This window comes from Carassius carassius, chromosome 17 (genome assembly GCF_963082965.1).
Source record: "Carassius carassius chromosome 17, fCarCar2.1, whole genome shotgun sequence".
Classification (NCBI taxonomy): domain Eukaryota; kingdom Metazoa; phylum Chordata; class Actinopteri; order Cypriniformes; family Cyprinidae; genus Carassius; species Carassius carassius.
Genome location: NC_081771.1, coordinates 18,813,037 through 18,826,983, shown reverse-complemented (window position 1 = coordinate 18,826,983; position 13,947 = coordinate 18,813,037). Strand labels below are relative to the sequence as shown.

The 13,947-nt window shown below is 39.0% G+C and overlaps 1 protein-coding gene across 1 annotated transcript in view; it reads left to right on the top strand.

Annotated features, from left to right (window-relative positions):
* LOC132161263 (transforming growth factor beta receptor type 3-like) overlaps positions 1-13,947 on the top strand; it is a 116,887-nt gene that overhangs the window by 46,188 nt on the left and 56,752 nt on the right. Inside the window, exon 3 of the mRNA XM_059571203.1 lies at positions 457-644. Within this exon, the coding sequence (XP_059427186.1) occupies positions 457-644 (188 nt within the window). The remainder of the gene's footprint in view (positions 1-456; positions 645-13,947) is intronic.

Sequence of the window (13,947 nt, the reverse complement as noted above, 5' to 3'; positions counted from 1 at the left end):
GAGTCATATTTTAATTATGTAATTATGTAACATAACTATCTTAGCTCATTAACTGCATTTATTTGATTAAAAATACAAGAAAAACAGTAACGTTGAAAAATATTATCAACTCAAAATTTGTAAAGAGTAACATATTTCTGTAATATTTCACGTGATCCAATAGGATATACATATGTTTACAAACACACACACACACACACACACATGTAACTAAAATGCAATTTTACATTTTTTTTTATTTTAAATTGTGCAGAATTGTTGCTAAAGGTTTTTTTATCATAACTGGATTGCACATACTTGTGGCATGGATTTGAAATGACTTCACAGAGTTCTTAGTAAAAGCCTTTATACATTCCAGTGATATGATTTAAACACTGAAATGCTATATTTATGCAGAATAATGAGGCAGAATGTGCATATTTATGATGTTCATGCCATGTTTTGTATTATTTGCAGGCCCATTGTCTCGGAGCCCTTGTGAACTTTTGCCAGTTGGGGCGGGTCACCCGGTTCAGGCCATGTTAAAGAGTTTCACTGCCCTATCAGGCTGCGCTAGCCGAGGAACCACCAGCCTCCCTCAGGAGGTGCACATCATCAACCTACGAAGAGGCAATGCACAAGGAGACAGAGACAAACCAGCAGAGGTGAGATTCATTCACTACTAGACCTTAACCAGCAACTCTGATGCAGCAAAGCCTTTACGTGCCTTTTATGTGCATTCAGTAGCTCATAATGAAGCATTAGAACATGAGGTGGATGCATGATCAAGGATATCAAGGATAGTAGCATGACCACAAAGTTAATAAAAATGTAACCCCCCCCCCCCCTTTTTTACAGTATAGTTTGTATTTACTATTTTTATTTAAATTTAATGGGTGGCTTGACTAAATTTTTACCATTTTAAATTGTAATTAGTTTGTTGCTTTACAAGTTATACTGTAACTTTAGCAGTTGTTTCCTTCAGTATTTCCATGCAGCCTTAAACATAGACCAGCAAAAATGTTGTTGGACAAAATGGATGTTTGCTCCATGCGAGCACTATTTTAGATTGTACAAATAGCAATTTCGTTGTTGTGGAACATCAAACCATTAAAACCTGGAAACGAAGAGTGGTATAAATGGCTTCTTGGAAAAGCTGTTTCTTGCAGGTTTCACTAGCAAAGATGAAGTGGGTTTAAACATACTTTGATTTATATCTTGGCTGAGGTGTGGTGAGTTGGCTGGGTTGTTAAGTTGTTAGTTCTTTTGTTAGTTGGTGGGGGTGTTGTAGAAACAGCGTGGGGCGCGTCCACAGGGTTAGCGTATGAATTGATGTTGTAATTGCTGGAAGGACTAATTTAGCTGAGAGCACTGCTGACTCTAGATGTTCGCAATGAGATGGTACAATCTTGTATTTGCATTATCATTCCTGAAATTACAGCCTTTTGTTCAAGTACAAGTACAAAAAAAAGAGATAAAATTCTGATATGAACCTTTACTACCCAATGTGTACATTGTTCTAGTCTTATTAGAAACCAGTGAATATGGAAAGAAAATATGTACTTTGAGAAAGATCGGCCTACAAGTTTTCAGCTCTCACATATCCCAAGAAAAACACCATTGGGCCTCAGGAAAGTTGGGGTAAGTTTTGGAGGCTCTGTCTGGACTTTTGTGAGCGAAAAGGGAGTAAGAAAGAGAGAGTGAGAAGGGCCAGAAGAAGAAAGAAAGACAGAAAGAGTGCAAATGGGCGCAGTTGTCGGGCACTATCAGCCACGCGGATCGAGAAAGGCTCTTTCTCCTTTTTGAACTCTGTATGGTTTGGACTCACAGCTCTATTGAAATACAATATCGGTTCCTGCCGACACAGACAATGACGGCTTTAAACCGCCTCGCTTTCAATGTCATGTGTTTTTTGCATCAGGGAGCAAGTATCACTCAAGTGGGTCGGAGCAGACAAAAAGCTCTCTTCTTCATCCCTGCCAGGGTTCAAAGCTCCGTCGGATTTTACCCTGTGGTGCTCCATTAGACAGGCGCTCATATCCATACCGTGTACTGTGTGCCCTCATGCATTGCAGTCAGGATCGCTGTGAGTGGTTGTTGTTCCCTCCACCTTGACAGACAGGAAGCAGAAGAAAAGTGCACTGGCCAAAGTACAGGAGCGGAGCGCTGTAAACATCCGTGCCATAGAGATCAGACTGTTGTTGGTGGCTTCAGTGTGTGAAACAAAAGCCTAAGGAATGCTATCTGACATATCTAAGAAGAGTAAGCAAAACAGAGAGAAAGAGATAGAGAGAGAGCTTTTGTTTGCAAGTTGTCAATCCCAAAGTCTTTTACAAACAAAAGATTGAAGTTTTTGATAAAAAACATAAATGCTTTTATTAGAGCCCGACCGATATATCATTTTGCCGAAATCATCTACCAATATGAGACTGTTGCCGATATATCGGAATCTGCGAATATGCCACCGATATGAACTTTTTTTTTTACAGAACATATAATGCAGATAAATTGCTTGAAATGGTGTAAATACTTCATTTGTCCAGTACAGTGTGCTCCATTGTTTGCTACTGGCGACCTGGATGAAATACTTTAAAGCTTAAAGGGTTAGTTCATCGAAAAATGAAAATTATGTCACTAATGACTCACCGTCATGTCGTTCCAAACCCGTAAGACCTCCGTTCATCTTCGGAACACAGTTTAAGATATTTTAGATTTAGTCTGAGAGCTTTCTGTCCCTCCATTGAAACTGTGTGTATGGTATACTGTCTATGTCCAGAAAGGTAATAAAAACATCTTCGAAGTAGTCCATGTGACATCAGAGGGTCAGTTAGAATTTTTTGAAGCATCGAAAATACATTTTGGTCCAAAAATAGCAAAAACTACGACTTTATTCAGCATTGTCTTCTCTTCCGTGTCTGTTGTGAGAGAGTTCAAAACACTGCAATTTAGTGATATCCGGTTTGTGAAGAATCACTCGATGTAACCGGATCTTCTTGAACCAGTTCACCAAATCGAACTGAATCGTTTGAAATGGTTCACAACTCCAATAAGCATTAATCCACAAATGACTTAAGCTGTTAACGTTTTTAATGTGGCTGACACTCCAATTGAGTTAAAACAAACCATTATCCCGGAGTAATTCATTTACTCAAGCAGTACACTGACTGAACTGCTGTGAAGAGAGAACTGAAGATGAACACCGAGCCGAGCCAGATAACGAACGAACGATTGACAATGCTGAATAAAGTCCTAGTTTTTGCTATTTTTGGACCAAAATGTATTTTCGATGCTTCAAAAAATTCTAACTGACCCTCTGATGTAACATGGACTACTTTGATGATGTTTTTATTACTTTTCTGGACATGGACAGTATACCGTACACACAGCTTCAATGGAGGTACTGAGAGCTCTCGGACTAAATCTAAAATATCTTAAACTGTGTTCCAAAGATGAACGGAGGTCTTACCGGTTTGGAACAACATGAGGGTGAGTCATTAATGACATAATTTTCATTTTTGGGTGAACTATCCGTTTAAGTCTATGGAAAACCATTTAATCTTTGAATGGCCATATCTCCGTAATGGTGCCATAAATCCACACCAAATTCCGCATCTGCACCGAACGCCACCCTCCACGCATCGGTAACCCTCCAGGGACAGTAAAGACATTGCTATAAAAATGTATTTAAAATAAATCATGTTCTTTTGAACTTTCTAAACCCCAGCACAATTGCTTTCAACTTTCAAATTATAATATTTTTTTTTATCATTTTTAAAAACCACTCTAAAACCAACTACCTAGTTCAGCCTGACCTGGCTGGGAGACCAGCTTTTTCAGCAGGATTTCTTCTCTAGTCTCTAGGCAATTGTTCCAAATACAGGTCCTCATGGATAAACTCCAGCATGTCTGATAGCATGACTCCTCTGTGCATGAGCACAATGAGTCACTGATCATGCTTTTAGATCCCGGCCTCTAAAATTGCTTTGACAGGATTTTGCAATGGCCTAAAACCATGTGCTGAAGATGTGTGAAAATCAACATGTCTAAACTAGCCATCAGGATTCCAGCAGCCTATGGCCAAAAGCGATGATGAATGAGACATGTAATTTTCTGCTGTGCTATAATGCCATTAGCCTTTCGTTTTTGTTGGCAAAAGGCTAAAGAGCTCAATTCCCTATGATGCCATTGTTGTGAGTTTGTATCAGTATCTTGGTAACAGATTTGGCTTGTATTTTATTTTATTTTATATTTTTACTATTTGCCCATATCTGGCTAACAGTTGAAAGGATGACAGGACTGTGTTTACATTAGCACATTCTAAGTCCTTGTTGGAGTCCTGACTGCAATAAGTCATAGTTCGTTTTCTTATGCAATTTTTTTCTTCATTTTTTGGAAGAAAGAGTAGAATATGTATAACACAAATAATACAAAGCAAAACAAGGGTCTTAGGAATAAGGGTTTTACCTAGCAAACAATAGGTCATTTTCTCAACAACAAAAAAAAATGTATGTGCTTTATAAACAGAAATGCATTCCTTGCACTGCACTGCGATGCACGTCCACGACTTCACGTAATACATAAACACCTTGAAAAGGCCATGCGCAACGTAGGCGGAAGTACCAAGTCAGTGTTTACAAGTCAAACGCCATTTACAAAAATGTTCTAATATGTGTCATTGAACATACAACAACTTTTTTAATGGCCCTTCTACACATTTGTAAACACGGAGTCGGCACTTCCACCAATATCAATCGTGACATTTTCAACGTAATTACTTATTATGTGAAGTCATGAACGCGCATTGCAGAGCAGTGCAAGGCGAGCGTTTCAGTTCATAAAGCATATACATCTTTTTATTTTTTTTTTAAAGAAAATTAACGATTGTTTCATTAGATTAATTGTGCAACCCTAGTGTAGAGCCCTTTGAAGCTGCACTGAAACTGTAATTTTGACCATTAACTGTTTGGTAGCCATTGAAATCTACTATAAGGAGAATAGTCCTGGAATCCTTAATTTCTTTTCGACTGAAGAAAGAAAGAGGTAAACATCTCGGATTACATGGTGGTGAGTAAATTATCAGGAAATTTTAATTTGAAAGTGAACTAATCCATTAAGTTGCATATGCTTCATGCATTGTGCAAATGAGTTTTTTTTAAGCTTTTTATTTTAAGCTTCCCCTTAAGCCTTATTTGAGGTTTTGTCTACACACAGGAAGATAAGATTGTTCCTTTCACTGCATTCCAAGCACCAGTTATTTCAAAGACCGCTCCAGATATTGTGCTCAGCGATTGGAAAGGAAGATTAAGGATGCACTGAACAAAAGAATCATGACAGCTGTTGATGTACACACTTCCGCAATAGGGATCTTTACTATCTAAGGGACCAAGGATCAGAATATAATCACACACGCACATTTGGAAACTGCAGGACCAGGATGTTAATGCCCTTTCACAAATTTTGATATTTGTCTTTAGCTTTGGTAATGTACACAGGGTACCAGACAAAAACACATGAGTAAGGAGCCATTGGCTCCTATGAGAGAAAACTTGAGTGCCTTATTTAGGCCAACTTATTTTTTTAAGGTGCCACAGAATAAATGTGTTTTATTATTATTATTATTATTGTTGTTATTTAGTTGTATTATTTAATATTTTTTTACATTTTAACATTTCAGTCATACTGTGGTGTTTATGTCTCACCTTTTCTTGACTTGACCTGGGAACTAAGGTTTCTAACTAAGGTTATTATTTTCACTTGCAAATGAATATTTTGGGTCCCAAATGCAGCCATTTTAGTCGCAGTCTGGAGCCCTGGTACACTGCAAAAAAAAATAAAAATTATTATATATATATATATATATATATATACAGTACAGACCAAAAGTTTGGAAACATTACTATTTTTGAAAGAAGTTTCTTCTGTTCATCAAGCCTGCATTTATTTGATCAAAAATACAGAAAAAACAGTAATATTGGGAAATATTATTACAACTTAAAATAATAGTTTTCAATTTGAATATACTTTAAAAAAATAATTTATTCCTGTGATGCAAAGCTGAATTTTCAGCATCATTACTCCAGTGTCACATGTAACATCCAGTCTATCACATGATCATTTAGAAATCATTCTAATATTCTGATTTATTATGAGTGTTGGAAACAGTTCTGCTGTCTAATATATTTGATGAATAAAAGGTTAAAAAGAACTGCATTTATTAAAAAAAAAAAAAATTTTATAATATATATTCTAATAATATATTTTCTTTACTATCACTTTTTATCAATTTAACACATCATTGCTGAATAAAAGTATAGATTTTATTAAAAAAAAAGAAAGAAAAAAAAATTACTGACCCCAAATTACTGACCAGTAGTGTATATTGTTATTACAAAATATTTATATTTTAAAAACATAGCTTCTTTTTTTTTTCTTTTTCTTTTTCTGTTTTATTCATCAAAGTATCCTAAAAAAGTATCACATGTTCTGAAAAAATATTAAGCAGCAGAACTGTTTCCAACTTTGATAATGAATCATCATATTAGAATGATTTCTAAAGGACCGTGTGATAATGATCCTAAAAATTCAGCTTTGCATCACAGAAATAAATGATAATTTAAAGTATAATAAATGTAAAAACAATTATTTTAAATTGTAATAATATATCACAATATTAAATTTTATTCTGTATTTTTGATCAAATAAATGCAGGCTTGATGAGCAGAAGAAACTTCTTTCAAAAACATTAAAAATAGTAATGTTTCCAAACTTTTGGTCTGTACTGTATATATATATATATAGTGTATATTTTTAAAGTTTTAAATAAGTGAGCATATGTAAAACAACTCAAATTTACTTATTTAATAAAACTTGTTTTCAGAAAATACACCTTGATTCTTATTTAAAGGGATTCACAATAATGGGAAATAATTTAATTGTTCATGCACATTATCCATTTTATTTTTTTTAGATTATCTAACAGTATCTTTAAAAAGACTGTTACCATAACATAACATCAGGTTAACAGTATTATAATTTAATAACAATGTTAAATGTGTTGTTTAGCAAGATGAAATGAATGTCAATTTTACATATTGTCCATTTTCAGGTTTGGATGGATGAATTCACTTTTAACATACAATTATTAGTTGATTTTTAGTTTTTGGTGTTTTAGTATGTAAATAGTATAATATCAGCCTTAATTAGTCTTATTTTAGTGTTTTCAGTATATTTTTTATACTTATTTAGTTTTCAGTATAATTTTTGTGCTTTTATCATATTTAATATATTTTTGAAATATTTCTATGTGGCTTTAATTTATTTTTGTTTCAGCTTTAGTTCTTAGTAATTTTAACTCAAACTCATATTGTTTCAGATAGCTACAAGGGTCTTTTCAGTATATTTTTAGTCTGTGCATCCCTAATCTTGACATTTACTTACATCTAAACTATATTGTAGTAGATTTATGCTATTACTGAAAGAAGAAGACAACATAGATTAACATCTTAGCCAGTTTTATTCTACAAATAACTTATCTTGTATTAAGTATGATTATAATGGAAGGCAAATGTATTATGAAAACGATTAAGAAAGTGTTTATTTTTTTTACACACTGTAGCTGTTTGTCCAAAGTGACCTTTGTGGTCGGATGTTTCTTTTAAAAACCATGACTCCAGTTACTGGTCTCGAATTCAGCTTGTGTGGCTCGGAAACCAGTAAACAATAATGTCCCAAAGGGAAACCTTAGGGTCATTCAAATGGTGCAGTTCTAAGAAGGCACTCGTTTACTTTAATATATGCTTCTCACCCTGGTTGAAGTTCATGTTTTTTTTCCATTGTGGTCCTCTGCGAAAAAAAGAAATGCATTGTCTTGCTAATCACACAAAATGCTGAGCCCAAGCAATTTCTTCCTTCCTTAGGGACCGCAGACTTTAGAAGTGTTCTAATGTCATGCAAGACTATTTGTCCTTGACACGTTTTTGTGGCCGAGAGCACAGCATTTCTTATGGTTTACATACAAACTCCTCTGGACTTTTTTGTTTTGGACTGTTTCCAGATGTTCTCCATTTCTCTGTGGGGCCGTGTACTTGGCCTATGCAGTATTCGTTGACTTGCTTCACTGTGCTAATGAAGAAGTGCTGGGTTAACCTGGCTCGCCAAAACTTTCCTCACCAGTTATACTTAAGAGATTTTTATGTATTGCTGAAACTCGACTCTGTCCTGACACCTAGCTCAGTGTCTCTCAGGCCTTGTTCACCTGTGTGGTCCTGGCTGGATGGTAGGAGGACAGATAAATCTGTCCGTCCCTGACTCCTTGGCGTCATAGAGGAGGTTTGGAAGGGGCTGAGGCCGGATTGTGGGGTCATGGCTGCGGGAGAGAGAGTTTGGCCCTATTTCTACTTCCACTTAAATGGAGAAAGATAAGCACCCAAGGACATCTGGCTGGATAACATTGAGCCTTCACATTAACAACCGCCTACCTGGGGCACTGGCACAGATGTGGCCTTCTGGATTCACACACCCACACTGAAATCGCATTTAAAAGCACAACCTTCTCTCTTTTTTCACAGATAAACACACATACACACTCACACACACACACACACACACACACACACACACTGTCCTTCAGTTCTAATCCAGCATGGAGACTGTGGCAGGGTCGTGTTTCATGTGACCAGGCGCCACCGGCCTTCAACGACAGATGGATCAGATCCTCCAAGACATAAACAATTCAGCGAAGCCCTGATGTACTGCTCCCAAACACAATGTTGAAAATCTAGAGGGGCGATGGGGTTACTGGCCATCCTGGTTCCGCCAATTAGCGGGGCTTGTCCATAAATGCGCTTTATGAACCATTATATGATGCGCTGTGCTTTGTAAAGGTAATTAACAGAAATAATAAATGATAATATTTGGCATGTCTACCTCTATTAGAAGATTAGAAAGAATTTACAGCAAGTGATACTGTGATAAACAACAACTTATTGATATAATTATGGGTCTTATGTTTATATTTATATTTTTGCCCCTGAGTTCAGAGACTGAGCAAACACATGCACACTGTCTTTCTTGCATCTTCCTGTTAGAAATAACAGTATAACTTGCTCTTCATATTGTGTGAAATTTGCAAGCTTTTTGTCATGCAGCCTCTTGGACTGTAAGGCAGGGCGTAGAGTTCTTAAATTCATCTCATTATGTTTGAAGTGGCCATTGTGCAGTTTGTTTTGGCCTGGGTCTTGGATGCTTGTTTACAGAGTCAGCATAAATGCGGCTGGTCAGTCAGCAATAAAGGTTAGTCTCCAAACGCTCCAAATCCTCCACGTCCCCTCCACGTGCTTTAAGTCTTAATTACATTGTATTTTTTTAGTAAATTTTAACTTCACACTGTAATTTTATTACAATTAAATTAAAAAAGCAGCTGCAGTTGCCAAAATTTTACTGTAAAAATATATCATTATAACATTTTAAGGGATTGAACTTAAATTTGCGATTAACATGAAATGTAACATAAAACCCAAAAGAACATAAATGATAGCAATACCTAAAAAGAAACATACACTTATGCATAATACTATTAAATATAAAGTTTTATGCAGGGAATTTAGTTGATATTTTTTACATTTTATAAGTGTACATTATATATATTTCAACACTAAATTTAAGTCCATATTTAAAAGTTTGTGCTGCACATTTTAGCACATCTGATTTGTTGATACAATGTAATATTAGAAAGCGCAAACTGTTTTGGAAGGAACTGGCACGTTTGCTTCAGATATATTGAGCCCTGGTGCTCATTTGGGTCAGGCAGGTTTGATTCCTGCCTGCAACATGTCCAGTCCCATTTCCTGTCACTCTCCAGTATGTTTCTGTGACTTTGTGGTAAGTTTCTGTAAAAAGAGGAAGGAGTTACTTTATTTTGTATCAAAACCTGAAGTTTAGGCTGGAAAAATGAAAACATTTAGCATAAAACTTTCAACCTGGTTATTTCAGATGCAAAGAGGTTTAACTCTAAAGTTGAATTCTCTCCCTGTTTTCACTAGAGAATAGTTAAATTATGTCTGTTTGGCACAACAACCTTGACCAAGATTAAAAATAAAATGAAGAAAAAGTATGTTATGAATAATTGTTTATTGCACAAATACATTAAGACTCAGACAGCAGCTGCAAGATGTCAGTGCTGCCCTCTTATTCACATTGAACTAACATCCTTGTGTAAAATCCTTCCCGAGCACAGTGTCCCTCCTTCTGCTCCCCTCAAACACACACACATTTCCATTTTACTGCGTGAATCAGAAAGAACGGTTTCCTGTCCCTCTCTTCCCAGTGCCAGTGTGTTGTTCAGTGTTACAGCAGAGGGCCCAGGCTGTGTGCTATCCTCTCAATAACAGAGAGAAATGCACAGCTGCGTTTTGCTCCCTAACGGCCGTGGCACTGGTTCAGACTGTAGCACCACAGCGCTGACTAATTAAGTGAAACTGAACACCTAGCAGTGACTGTGCATAATGCTTTTACTTTCTCATCACTCTCTGTGAAAATATAACAGAATTTCCTTTCGCTTCAGGGACTTATATATTTAAAATTGGTCAGAGCCGTGGCGGATGATGGTGCTCACATGCAGGTATACACGGAAATGCAGGTTTTGGGTCCTTTCCAAGTATATTTTTTTGCCTCCATGCTAGATACTGGTCAAAAGAGGCTATAGTGCTGAAATAGCTCTACCCCAAGAAAGGGTTTGACCAACTCAGTTCTTTCCTGTGTTGAAGTATTTTCTATTGAAACAGGAAGTTGTCGGGACATATCAAAGGTCTTGTCCTTTTTTTAACCAGCCAATAGCCTTTACGTCAATTCAGCAAAATTCAGCAGTGATCAACTGATATTTGAAAGCTTTTAAATGAAGTAGTTCTCCCAATTAGTGTCTTTTCTTACAGATGTTTTTTTTTTTTATCGATTTTATTATTGATGTATTATTTAATAGTTAGTTAATTGTTATATGATTGTCATATGCAGGGTGCGATTTGTGAAAAAAAACATGGGGGGGATGTTTTGAAACATTTTAATTCATAAAAATAAATAATGAGAACATGAACTAGATGACATAATGCGCTAATTATATATCTTTTTTTTTTTTTACCTGAAAGTGCTGCTCCTCTCTGCGCTCGCTGAACACAGCAGATGCAGTGAGAGGCTCGGAGATTGGAGGCTCGCGCTGGGAAAGAGAGACCTCGCACTCGTACGGCAGCACCAGAGAGTCTCAGAGACTAAAAAAATTATTGTCCAAAAAGTCGCTAGATTTGTTGCTAGTAGCTTTTTTGGAAAAAAGTCACTAAATCTAGCGACAAAGTGGCCAAGTTGGCAACTCCACTGCCCAGTGGACCGGCTTCAACCATCTCCCAAGTGTTGATAGGCTATTACTCATGAGGTGTAACCAATCAGAAAGTGCCGTGGGTGGAACATTGAGCAAGTCTGCAGAGTGGTGAATACAGAGAGGATGAGCCAGCCAAAGTAGCGCATTTTAAAATTAAATTTACTTTAATCAAACCACGGATCCGTGATAAGTTTTGTGATCTGTCTCGCCACTAGTGTAGTAGCACTGATCACTTTGAGGGGGGGGGGGTAAAATAATTTAGCAGAGGCAGTGATACATTGACCAGAAAGGGGAAAATCCCACGCATCCCCCCCGGCAAATCGCACCCTGGTCATATGGCAAAATAAGTGTATATTTGCACTGGCTATTTTTAACTACAGGCGATAGAAAGAAAAAAATACACCCACAAAAATTTACTCCAGGTAGTAATTAGGCATCTGAAATTATCTTTATTTGGACAATTTCTGAGAGGAAATTACCTTTTCTCCTCTCGCTTCTTTCACTGACTGTCATCCGAAGTGCATGCATAACGGCACTTCTGACTGCGCACGATATTTCAGTATTTACGCAATATAATCTGTTCTGTCTGAAGTGATTGTACCCCAATCCTACCGCCAACGTCCAGAATTCCTGTGCTACACCACCCACCTCATTCCCCCTTTGACGGAGGGTGGTTAATTTACCGAATCTTCTCCTCCACTACTCCATGCTGGCTGGGGAACAGAGAAAAAAAAAATCCCACACCGCTGGATCTGATGGGATGGAGTCCTACTGTCACGTACGGGAACACAGGAGACGAAAGATCCAAGAGCAGTGTGAGCTTTAATTGGGTAATCCAAAATCCGAACTAAAACAAGCTGGGGTCATAACCAACCATACATGAAATGAGTCCTGGAGCGATCTAGAAAAGTAATGGGTTGAAAGCCAAGAGTTTCTATTTCAAATCTGAATAAAAAATCATGAAAAATGAGACTCCTGCTAATATTTTTATGAGACTATGTCTACACCCCCCACCCCCCAAATATAAGAAAATATATTTCCCAATAGTATTGAAGGCTTCTACAAACTATTTAGTCAGTAAACATACCACTGCATAGTTCTCTTACGAGAGCTCTCTCGTACTGCGTCTTAGCTAAGTCTCTTTTCACGAAATACTGAAGCAAAAAATTATCCTTAATTTTGTATTTTTGTAAAGCGCATTTGCAGCAGTACACAGCCATAGGCGAGACGGCTCGTTCGCTCATTGGCTTGTTCTGCGGCAACTGCACAGCCTATCGAGCGCAGGCTGATGCAACATCAGACCAATAAGGGCGCTTCGTGCCCTTCTTGCCACTTCCCGCCGAAACGGGTGTGGCCCAACCTATAAAAGGAGCTCGAAAAGGCTGACTCACCTGATTTTTCATCTCTTCAGCGAAGCTCACGCATCGCTGGATCACGGAGGAAGCAAGCGCCGTCTGAAAGAGCATATCAGCAGGACGAGCCATTCTGAAGCTGCTGGCATCGCCGCCTTCCACTGCCGTTCCTGCTGCGCTATCCAGCGCCCATATCCTTTACATCCTTTATCTGTTATATCCTGTGTGTGTGTTCGCCCTGCGACGCACATTCACAAAAGAGCTGCGTCTTTTTAAAGATGCCCTCGTGCGGCTCGTGCAGAGCCCCGCTCAGCAAAGGAGATAGTCACGTCATCTGCGTCTCCTGTCTGGGTGAGGACCATGCAGCGCTCGCGCTCGCTGACGGCGGATGCCCTCATTGCGAGTTAATGCCTATGGTGACTCTGAGGACTCGCCTGGCATCCTTCTCGAAGCCTGCATCATCCGCTGCGCCGCAGCGCTGTAAGAAGCGCCGCTCGCAGCGCCTACCAGAACCGCCTCCAGCTCGGCCGAGCTCGCCGTTCCCTCCGCTTCGCCGGCCTCCCCTGCATCGCTTCCCGATGTTCAGCATCCGCTGCTTGCCGACGCGTCATCTAAGAAAGTGGATCTCAGGCCCGCGTCGGAGGAAGAAGACACGTGCTCTCTGCTTGCTTCGGGCAGTGAAGGTTGGGCGAGCTCCGTGGATCTTGCGCCCGCTGCTCAGAGGCCCAGCAGACGGGGGGATATCGATAAGGAGCTGATGCGTGTACTCTCGCTGGCCGCGGCGAGCCTCGGCCTCGAGTGGTCTGCACCAGTGCCCCCTTCACGTTCCCAGCTGGATGGTAGCTATCTTCCGGATGAGTGCTCTTCCTCAAGCTCAAAGCATGCCCCTTTTCTTCCTGAGCTTCACGAAGAAGTGGCGAAAGCTTGGGATGCTCCATTCTCGGCGAGAATCCGCTCATCTGTTTCGCCAGCATTCTCCATACTGGACGGTGCTAAGAACAGAGGCTACCTGTCACTTCCACCGGTGGAACAGGCTATAGCAGCGCACCTTTGCCCGCCCTCTGCTGGACGGCGGACTAAGGCGGCGTTGCCATCCAAAGCCTGCCGCATGACGTCATCGCTGCTCGCACGGATATTCTCTGCTGCTGGGCAGGCTGCGTCTGCGCTACACACCATGGCTACGCTACAAATTTTCCAAGGCGATCTCCTCCGCAAGCTGGATGAGATGGGACCTGAAGCGATCTGTCTCGC